At 54.7% G+C, this 10,816-nt stretch overlaps 2 protein-coding genes across 2 annotated transcripts; both read right to left on the reverse strand.

Annotated features, from left to right (window-relative positions):
* Positions 1-739: 739 nt before the first annotated feature.
* LOC120706106 (ethylene-responsive transcription factor ERF118-like) lies at positions 740-2,701 on the reverse strand. Its single transcript, XM_039990678.1, has 2 exons — positions 2,433-2,701; positions 740-2,262 (listed from the first exon to the last, which is right to left on the reverse strand). The coding sequence occupies exon 2, from the start codon at positions 2,042-2,044 to the stop codon at positions 1,061-1,063; it is 984 nt and encodes a 327-aa protein (XP_039846612.1). The 5' UTR covers positions 2,045-2,262; positions 2,433-2,701; the 3' UTR covers positions 740-1,060.
* Positions 2,702-9,258: 6,557 nt separating this feature from the next.
* LOC120706107 lies at positions 9,259-10,581 on the reverse strand. Its single transcript, XM_039990679.1, has one exon. It carries the CDS (start codon positions 10,361-10,363, stop codon positions 9,803-9,805), a length of 561 nt encoding a protein of 186 aa, XP_039846613.1. The 5' UTR covers positions 10,364-10,581; the 3' UTR covers positions 9,259-9,802.
* Between the last annotated feature and the right edge of the window lie 235 nt (positions 10,582-10,816).

The following is a 10,816-nucleotide window of genomic DNA, read 5'->3' on the forward strand; positions in this document are numbered from 1 at the left end:
AATTATAAAATAACTTTCATAATTATGGTATTGTAGCATATGCTGTAGCTAATAAAATTTTTGACCACATAATTAAAGAATGGTTAGATGCGGTTATTGTAGCATCACTGTAGTCAATTATGATGGAATTTGACTCATTAGATTCGTCTCGAAAAGTTACACTCATCTATGAAAAAATTTCGCAAATAAATTTTACTTAGTACTCTATACATGTATTAATCTTTTTGTGAAATTTTCCACGTTATGAGACAAACATGGCCGAGAGTCACGCACCGCGGCCCGGGGGGGGGGGGGGGGGGGGGGGGGACGCGGCCACGCAGGTCCACTGTCCGGCCACAATCCCATCCCATTGTACTAAAGAAATGCTCGGCCGCTGGACAAAGTCCAACGACGAACGCGTCGGATCCAATTCTGCTAGATACTACGGAGTACTTCACATTTATACGAACTCGATTTGTAATATCAAAGCATAAACAACTACTCCAGCGAACCGGAAAAGGGAACCAGTCCAATGGCACTGCAGATCTAGTAGCACAAGTACTGTAATATCAAAGCATTGCCAACACGAGTCAAAAAAAAAAAGCACTGCCAACAGAAAAGAATCTCTGAATACCACAACGATCACGGCATAAGAATCGGCACGCAGTAGTCAAACAACTCTTCGACTCACGAACTCCATTCTGGAATCGCACTAGCACGGCATCAAGACCACAAGAATCCGAGCTAAATAGAGAAAACGAGACGGCGAGGACAGCGATGTTATTGCAAAAGCTTATTTTCCTTCCATAGCTTAGGAGTAACACTCAATGACTTGTCCACTATAATGTCTTGACAAGCATTACCAAATAACATTGGAAAAAACAAGGCTTAACCACTACTATAACTTAGCATAACCTACCAAAATTACCTCACAAAAGGCAAAAAGCTTGGAGCCGGAGAATTTCCATGGGCGCGGGCAGATGGTGTTGCCCGGGGAAAAAACCCAAAGAAATCTCCGTCCCAAGAACACTCGCAGGCCCAATTATCACACCAACAAAGTAACGCTAAGGCACTTCATAATTCACACGCAGAAATCCACGGTTTGGAGGAAGTCGTCCATGCCCCGGCCGAGGTCGCAGCCGGGCAGCTCCGGGAAGACGTCGTTGATGTCGTCGAGGAGGTCGAGGTCGTCCATCTCCTCGTCCGCGAAGTCCCCAAACAGCAGGTCCTGCTCGTCCTCCAAGCAGAACGGCGAGTCGGAGACATCCAAGGCGTCCAGGCCGGCGCGGAAGTCCATGGGGTCGATGTCGGGGAGCTGCAGCCCGCGCAGAAGGTCCTGGTAGAACTCGGGGTCGTCCGGCAGCTGCGCAGACTCGGTGGACGGCAGGGCGGGAGTTGTAGCCGGCTCGGGAGACTCCGGGTTCGGTGCAGGCTTCGTGCCCTCGAGCACGGAGGACGGCGACGGGTGGGCGAGCGGAGCAGCCGATGTGGACGACGAAGAGGACGCTGTCGGGGTGGTGCTCGGCGAGGTAGCCGGTGAGGAAGCGGGCACAGGTTGCCCGCGGCGGCGGCGCTTCTCCTCGGCAAAGCTCCTGGAGGCAGACAGGTAGGCGGCAGAGGCCGCGCCGGCGGTGTCGAAGGTGCCAAGCCACTGCCTCTTGCCGGTGAAGGGGTTGCGGATCTCAGCCGCCCACTTGCCCCACTTGCGGAGCCTCACGCCACGGTAGCTCTCCGGCGTCCCGCCGCTGGTGGTCGCGGCCACAGTGGCCGCCGGCAGAACAGGCTTTGCAGGGGCCTTGCCGACGAACATCTCAAAAGAGAAGCGCTTGGACCTGGCAGTGCCGGCCTCCTCCTCGTCGTCGGAGTCCGAGTCCGTCGCGTCAGGGTCCTCAAAGAGGACGCGGACGCGGCGCCTCTGCTGGACCGGCGCCGGCTGCTGCTGCTGCGGCCTGGCCTTGAGGAGAGCAGCGGAGGGTTTAAGGCCAAACCCGGAGATCCTCTTGCTCTTGGGCTTCTTCGTCAGGGCCTTCCTGATGAGAATCTGCTGGTGGTTCAACGGAGCCATCTCTCTTCTATCTCTTGTGCCGGAGAGGACTCCCAAACTTGACACCAAAATTGCTAAAACTGAAGGGGAAAAAAACTCTAGAAAAGATGAAAATTTCTCCGGCGGGTGCAAAAATTGGACGGAGCCGGGCGCGAATCGACCGAATCCGTCAGTCTCCTCGACAGAAGCCACACGGCCTTATGTGGAGGAATCCAGAATACTTCACCCCGAACCCGTCCCTGCAGCATCACAAGAGAGAAATCCGTCAAAACCCCCCATGAAAACCCAGGCAAGAACTCCCCAGATCTGGAGGAACCAGGGCCATAAACCCGGTCAAAACCTCCCAGATCGGTGAAAAAGAAGAGATTTCCGCGGGGGTAAAAAAAGCGGGAGAGAGCGGCGCGCGGACCTGAGCATCGACGAGGATTTGTTCCAGCCGTTGAGCCCCTGGCGCATAGATCGGCTGGAGCAGGCGAGGGCGCGGAGGAGGACGGCGACGACGGCGACGACGAGCACAACGACCACCAGATCGGAGAAGGGGCAAGAAGACATATACACGAGAGCTGGCTGCTTCTTCTTCTCCGACGCCGGCGCCGTCGTCGTCGCCTCCGGCCTCCCGCACACTCGCTTAAACCCCAACCCAAAGCGGCGAGAGGAGCGAAAGGGGTTGGCCAAGCCTCCGCCGCCGATATTTAATCCCCTTCCCCATCCCCGAGGTAGTGCCCGCCGCACCACGCGAGGCACCGCTCGCCACGCACCCTTCGCCCTCCCCGCACACCGACGCGTGGGTCCAACTTTCCAGCGGACCCACACGTCATCGGGCGCTATCCGCCTAACAGAAAGCGGGGAAAGGACGGCCGCGATGCGCTGGCGGTGGACGTACAGAGATCTGCCGGGGCTGTTTCCGAACCCGTACAGTGACTCGTGGGCCCATTCATCCATCCGGCCCCACCGTCAGCTTTGGAACGTGCAGGATTGCCGGTGAGGAAGTACTTACTGTTCCGTTCAATGGCCAGGAAACGTGGGCTGTGTTTAGATACACCAAAAACCCACACAAAAACATCACTTTTCATCACATCTCCATCACATCGAAACATTAAATGTACCAAATGACTCATGCATGGAGTACTAAATGTAGGTAAATAAAAAAACTAATTGCATAGTTTTGATGTACGTTGCGAGACGAATTTTTTGAGCCTAGTTAGATCATGGTAGGATAATATCTACCACAAACAAACGAGGTGACGAGCGCTCGTCCCCACCTATCATGGAGGTGGGGAGCTAAACATAGCCGTGCTCAGGTTTTCCCTGACATGTGGGTCCGCTCGCCCGTCCCCACCTATCATGGAGGTGGGGAGCTAATGCTAACGGTGGTGACGCGTGAGTGTTTTGTGGGGTCCATGGGGGATTGTGAATTGGCGACGAGAGGCCGGCGATGGCTAATGATAAACCCTTCACCTGCACGCCTCGCACGAATATCCCGTGATCTCCGACGGGTGGGCCACCTCAGTGCGGACCCAGCACGGTCCAGATCCAGCGACGGGGTCTGCTCCGTCCATCAAGGGGAGGGGATCGCGATTCCGTGGCCGAGATTGTGAGATCCCTCGCCTCCCGCGCGACCCGCTCGGCGTTAAGGAAATCAACCGGTTTGGAAATAGTAATTGCCTCATTTAGTCTCCCCGGTTTTTACGGAGTAAATTTGGAAAAAAAAATAATGGTAATCAAGGAGCGGCTTGGGCCCCAATGTCAGCCTCGCTAAAGGTGAGCTTTTACTTGTTTCCAGAGGCGGATGACACCGGGGCCGGGGTTGTTTTCGCGCTTCCTTGGGCGCCAAGCTAAAAGGTGGGCGACGAAACGGGACGGGAATATTTTTGTTTTCCGAGAAGCGGGCGCGGAGCCGAACGAAAGGCCACGGGGATTTGGTTCCGTTGGGGGCGGCATCGCTTCTTTTTTAGGCGCCGCATCGGACACGTGGACGTGTCTGTTTGGGTATCCGTGGCGCCAGCGAGTCCGCAACCAACGCCGCAGAGATACTTTCCATTCCCTGTGGCATCATCCTCATCGTCATCGGATGGAAAGATAGAAACCAGCAAAGGAATTGCTGGCGCGTGGTAAAGGGAAAACGCCTAGCATCCGGTACGGTACGGGGATTGGAAATCCACGGGCTATATGTTTGGATTTTCTGTGTGAAAGAAAAGAAAATATTTTTGGATTTCACAATTCATTTGGCAAGTTTGAAGCTTTTCACAAAAAAAATGGCAAGTTTTATGCTTTTTATATGCTCGTCCCGCACTTGTTGGAAGATAGAATCCGCCGAGCCGAAAGGACGACGGACTTTGGGCGGCGTGGCGTGGAAACAGGCGGGAGCTGGGGAGGGAGGCGGACGCCGGCCCGGGCCGGGCTTGGAGCCTTGCGCGCGGCCCGGCTGGCACGCCGAGATGCGTGCCCCGGTGTGGACGGTTCCGCGGCGGCCGCCCACGCGGCCCCCAGGCGCGCGTGCCCCGGCTCTCATGTGAACGGGAAAAAAAACACAGCGGACTCCTGCGGGGCCCACGTGGAGGTCGTTGTCGGTTGGTGCGCCGGGATTGACTATTCGTATCTCTGTTTTTTCTTTTCCGCTTTTTCGAGGCGTGCCCGCCCGTCGCGGGGGCCCCACCGGCAGGCAGGTACGCACGTGAGCGGCTCGTGCGATATTTATGCTTGTCCCGTGCCGCGAGGACATTTTTTTCAGAAAAATACTAACTATTTCTTTTTCCATGAACGGTAGCGGTGGCTGCGAGGATATTTTTTTTCGGAAAAATACTAACTACTATTTCTTTTTCCAGACGTGACAGGTGCGCGCTCGTGCGGCGGAAAGGCAGCGGCGTGGCGCGAGCGGAGGGAGCCGGCCCGGCGAGCTACACGTACGCGCGCGCGCCGTGGCATGCGCGCCACGTTTACGCCGCCACCCGCCAGCCCAGCTGCGGCGCACCCGGACGCCCGCGCGCGCTCTCGTGCACCGGTGCACGGAGCCTTTTTCCTGTGCCATGCCACTAGAGAATTTAATAGTAGTAGTAGTACAGTGTCACTACCCACCACGAGTGCACTGTGCTCGGTTAGATACCCTTTTGTCGTGCGGCCGTGTGGACGACTGGACGCGCTGGAGGCGACGGCGAGTTCCCGCGCGGAGGCCCGGCCGGCTGCGCGGTTGAGGCGTGCCGCCACTGTTCACGCAACGTGGGTCCATGTGCGGTGCCGCTGTTAAAAAAAATTACTGCAGGCGCATGGGGCGGTGCGCGCGGCAGAGATACCCATACCCTCGTGGCCTCGTTGCAAGTGGGGGTTACCGTTATCTGCGGTGTAAAAAGAAAAGTTGTCGTGATACAGACAAGGGTTCGGTAAACTCATGGAGTGATGATGGTGTATGTCCCTGCAGCGTGGGGGGTGAAAACCAGTAAAACTTGTTTAAGGCGCTGTTTAGCTCCACTCATAAACTCCGTAAACGAAAAAAAACATCGCATCAAATATTTCAACATATACATGAAGTACTAAATGAAGTCTATTTACAAAACTTTTTGCATGGATGGGCTGTAAATCGAGAGACGAATCTAATGATCATACTTAATCTATGATTTGCAACAGTGATGCTACATTACATATCCACTAATTATTGGTTACTCATGAATTAATTAGCATTATTAGATTCGTCTCGCGATTTACAATCCATCTGTGCAAAAAGTTTTATAGATAAACTTTATTTAGTACTTTAAATTAGTAAAATTCCAACGCAAAATTTTTTTGCGACGTAACTAAACACGGCCTAACTGTGACTCCAGTTCCACAAACGATGAGGGTTCACAAAAATTTGGGACGAACATGTTTTTCTCTCGGCCCTCTAATTTCAGACCTTTTTTATAAAAAAAAAAACCGGGCCGTGGCAGGCCTGGGCTAACTTTCTGTGGGCCATAAGCCCACATGAACGAACCAAGAAAAACGTGTATGGTGCAGCGTTCTTGGGCCTGCTAGTAGTAAATACGGAATACGGCCATATACAGTAAGGCTCGGCCCATCACTCTACTGGACTGCGACAATTCAGCGTCGGAAATCGTTAGTGCCTCGCGACGTCATTGCCAAAAAAATCCGCGTGCTAGTCTCAAAAAAAAAAAAAAACCGCGTGCTCAGCCTGTCAACGGATCTTTCTACTGAATCGCACGGCAAGTTAATGGCGCGCAGGTGGACAACTTGGGCCCGTTTAGTTGCGCTGCGTAAAGTTTTTGAAAATGCATCTTTTATATTTGAAATACTAAACATTAGTTAATCACAAAATAAATTACAGAACTCGTCTGTAAATCGCGAGACGAATGTAATGAGTCTAATCAATTCGTCATTAGAGGTTGTTTACTGTAGCATTACTGTATCAATTTAGCGCCTGATTATGGCCTAATTAGGTTCATTAGATTCGTCTCGCGATTTACAAGGAGCAATCACAATGTGTTTTTTATTTCGTTTAGATTTAAGTCTTCATGCAGGTGCCGGAAATTTTTTTTCGAATTTTGATTTTTGTAACTAAACGAGGCCTTGCAGTTAGGAAGTCAAGCTGAGCATTAGCCAGCTATTTTCTGCCAACATCGTACACATAATTGTGATCTGGGGGCGTGAAATTCATTTGCAATTTAGAGATTTTTTGGCTGATCCAGTGAATAGTGTTCGGCTGGTAGAATGAATAGTATTATATGAGGGGAGATAAGCCGAGACAAGCCGAGATTGGATCAGCCGAACAATCCCTTACCCGGCAGTGTTCCGTACGGCTGTACGGGAACAGCGAGGACAGTAACAATAAGGCACATGAATCGCGCGCGTTGAAGATGGTAAATTTGGTCCTAGAATCGCAAAATACTTACCGGATGTATGTAATCAAGCGAAGTAAAGTACTCGCTCCATTTTAGCAAATTATTATAGAGAACAACACATGAGTAGCACTGCATCCGACATAAGCCATTGATAGACAAAATGTACTCCTTGTACTTTTAAACGAAGTTTTAGTAGTTTCCTATGAATTACAGGAGGGGACAGTGACAGGGCATCGAGCCATTGTGCCCATGATCAAGCTGAGGGCGTCCACCGCCCACGCGGGGAGCACACGAACCACGAACGGTTGCAAGCGTTGAGCACGTCGGTTAAATTCGGATCCAACCACCAGCTGCAGCAGCAGCGCACCACCCTGCGGCCCATGTGCTGCTGCACCTGCCGGGTCCGGCCATGCAAGTCCTCGAGATCTCTCGTGCAGGGCGCCCAGAGATGCCCCCACCTCCGCCACCAGACCACACCTTTCCTAATTGGTTTTTTTTTTCTAGAGCACACCACCAAAATGTGATGTGTGGGATGTGCTGCCCACAAAATCACGTTTTGGTGGGTAGCCGCTCGTGCGCCGCGCATGTGGCCGCTCGCCGCCACCGTCGATCCCGATCCGCCCAACCACCTCTCCCAACCTCCGCTGCCGGTGCCTTCCGCAGCCGCGGCGGCGGCTCCCCCGGCCCAACCGACGGCGAGTACAATTACGAGCCCGAACGAACGCCACCCAACACTCCGACATCACTGGCCTCTCGTGGTCCGGTCTCGCCCTGCACGCGCGGCGTGCGGCAAGGAATCGGACGATTCCGGACGCGATCGTCCACGACGGCAAAGCGAAAGCGGGCAACCCAACCATGCCCGACGAAATTTCCCACGCCTACTGCAAGCTTGAGCGGCGCGGGCACGCGGCAGGATAACCGGTGGGCGGGCTCGCGCGGCCCCGTTGGTGCCGCGGGGGCGGCTTTGCGTGGTGGCGGCGGCGAGGCCGTGCCGGCCCGTGCGTGTCCACCGGTGGCGCGGCCTAGAACGTTGCGGGCGTCTAGGTCTAGGGCGATGGATCGATCGGCCGTGCACGCCACGGCGACGTGCCCCGGGCCGGCAAGCAGACCCGCAGGCGCCCGCCGGCCGGCGGACAGGCAGGTGCGCGAGGACCGGATCCGTTTCGTCTCGGCGAGGGGAAAGAGAAAGGAGAAAAGTTGGAGACGGTGCCGGGATGCCCGGCTCGACGCGTTCCTCCACGCCACGCCGTGCCGTGCCGGGGGCGCGGGCGGCGCGCGCAACTTTTGTCCGGGGTCGCCGCGGACGGGTGGTGGGCGTCTCATTCGGGGAATCGGGGCGCTCGGGCGCGGGGCGTCTGTTGTGCTGTGTAGCGTCTGGTTTCGCCGGGCAGCTTTGTTGGTGATGATTCTTCAGTTTCAGCATTCCACTTTTTTATCTGCTCTACGAGTCAGCTGCAGAGAATGACTTCGCAGAGCCAAGAATATTAGGATACGGCGAAAAGAAAATATCAAAGTTACGTGACTAGAAGATAGATCTCTAGGGGCAGTTGCCATGGATGATGGATCTTCCCAACTAATCCGCGCGAGATAGGACAAAGAAAGCCACGTCCTCGTACGTGGGCTACGCGTAGGGGTGGAATCGAGCCGAGCCTCGATTTTTTTCGAGCTTTCTTCGAAATCAATATATTCGTATTTATTATAGTCTCCCGCGTTGTTTGATATGCAACTTCAAATCGAGCATAACGAGCCGAGCCGAGCCGAGCCTGCCAAAATTGACTTTTGTTCCAAATCAACTAATCTTTATTTTAAAAAAAGAACGAACGTAATCGGAGCAATTTTGAAACGAGCCACCGAGCCAGCTTAACGAGCTTTTTTTCCAGCCCTACCTACGCGCACATCCGGAAGCACAGTCAACATCATGCAAAATCAGATGTCCCGTTTGCTTCGTGCACGGCTAACCTCGAGGAAAGAATCCTTATTCCCCACTTAACTTTAGGCGACTCGTCTATTAAAAAACAGATACTTCCGCCGACTACTAGTCTAGCAGTTTTGACGTGGAAGATGAGAAAATGCTTCCCCGACAGCAAGCACGGCGAAAAAAAAAAATGTTTGGTAGTAAAAGTTTTCTTGGTCAGTGACGAAAAATAAATACTAAACAATGCACGGAAACATCAGGTCCAGGCTTCGACACGGTGCGCGGCTCCACCGCCCGTGGAATGGATTGCCTCACGGCGACGGCAGCGGGCGAAACCTGGCAGCCGGTGGGCCACGCCATTTTTTCCTGTGGACTAATCTCGGTGCTAGGGATGCACTACAGTTCCTCACCTTCCATGTCAACCATACCGGCCAGAATTATCCTCGCAATGACTCCATCAGAATAAAGTTATTTGCAGTAGAATATATCTATATTCTATAGAGAAAAATTATAAAATTCATGGATTATCCAACTTGAATGAAGGACAGACAGTTCCAAGTATTCCCGTCCATTTTCTTGAAATAATTTGCCGTCCATTTTCTCCGTCCACAATTAATCACAGATCTTTTCTGAGATTTGGAGTCTGTCACATCAGTTTGTCAGCGTCCTTCCAGCAGCCACATGTCATGTTGATCCCCTCCACCCAAGCCACTAACGTGTCGGCATCTTTCAATTGACTTCACTGCTGTTTTTTTACTACTCGCTAGCTTATGCTAAGCTTATTTCTTCTTCCGTTTTTCATTTATAATAAGCGAGAAAATAATTCCCAAGGGCAAAAAGGGAAACCATTTTCAGATTCTTTTCCCCGGTCGGAACCTTCCCCAGGTTTCCACGCCTCTGTTTTTACCCTTCTAAAAACTTTACACCAAGGTTAAAAAAAAGAGGGCAGTTCCAGCTAAGGTTAGCCAAAGGTAAAAAAAAGCAAGAAAAAGAAAAGGAACGCTAATCCACTGGCTGGCCGGCCGGGGCCCGTCATCAGACGGCCGGCATGGTCTCGTGGCGCAGGGCCGCGAGATCCGAGGCCCCGCAGGCGTCGTCCCCGAACGCGAACAGCCCGGCGTCGAAGTCGTCGTCGTCCCACGCCGCCGCCGCGGCGGCGGCGGCGGCCGCCTCCGGCGAGTAGCCGCCGAAGCCGCCGTCGATCTCGTCCTCGAACCCCCAGATCTGGCCGTCGAGCCCGGCGGCCACGTCCGGCGCCCCGGCGGCGCCGGCCTCCTCCGACGACGAGGAGGCGCCCGCCGGCGGCAGCCCCAGCTCGTCGTCCGAGGCCTCGAGCAGGAACCCCAGCTCCGGCTGGTGCGCCGGCGGCGCGGCGGCGGCGTCGGGGGCCCCGGCCTCGTCGAAGCTCCCTAACTCCTCCTCGAGGCTCCGCATGACGGACGCCAGGTCGCCGGCGGCGGCCGCGTCGGCGTCATCGTCGAGCAGGTCGAGCAGGTCCTCGGGCCGCAGCCTCTTCTCCGGCAGCGCGCCGTCGCCGGCGGCGGCGAGGTCGGCCGCCTCCCGCGCCCGCTTGTGGGAGGAGGAGGAGCTCTCCATGAACGAACAGCGAATGAGCTCTACCCAAGGCAAGGCAAGAGCCGCAAGACTCTTTTCTTTTTTCTCTCTCTCTCTCTCTCTCTCTCTCTTTTCCCTTCTCCGCTCGCTGTACGCAGGTACACGCGCCGGCCGAGCGAACGGGGGCGAGGCGAGAGCGCGAGGGCAAAGACGGAAGAGTACAAAAAGCGAGGTGTTTTGCGCAGCGTCGCCGAGTTGGGGGCCGCCTTATATAGCGCTGGCCGCGGCCGGGGCTGGCCTGCGCGCGGCGGCTCTCGCAGGGGGGTTTCCGCAAAAGTCGGGGCCTGGTTTGGTCGCGAGTGCGGTGGTGCAGGCAGCAAGTACTACTGGGTCCTCCCCCCCGGGTCTGGCTTTGCTTTTCTTTATTTGGTTGGGGGGTGGGGGCTGCGCCCGCCGCGGCGCGGGACGGGCGGACGGTGATGGGCGCCTGCGCGA

The sequence above is a fragment of the Panicum virgatum genome, chromosome 5K (assembly GCF_016808335.1).
Source record: "Panicum virgatum strain AP13 chromosome 5K, P.virgatum_v5, whole genome shotgun sequence".
In the NCBI taxonomy this organism is placed as follows: Eukaryota; Viridiplantae; Streptophyta; class Magnoliopsida; order Poales; family Poaceae; genus Panicum; species Panicum virgatum.

Excerpts from the sequence above, each read along its gene's own strand:
- LOC120706106 (XM_039990678.1), bottom strand. The coding sequence starts at position 2,044 with ATGGCTCCGTTGAACCACCAGCAGATTCTCATCAGGAAGGCCCTGACG.
- LOC120706107 (XM_039990679.1), bottom strand. The coding sequence starts at position 10,363 with ATGGAGAGCTCCTCCTCCTCCCACAAGCGGGCGCGGGAGGCGGCCGAC.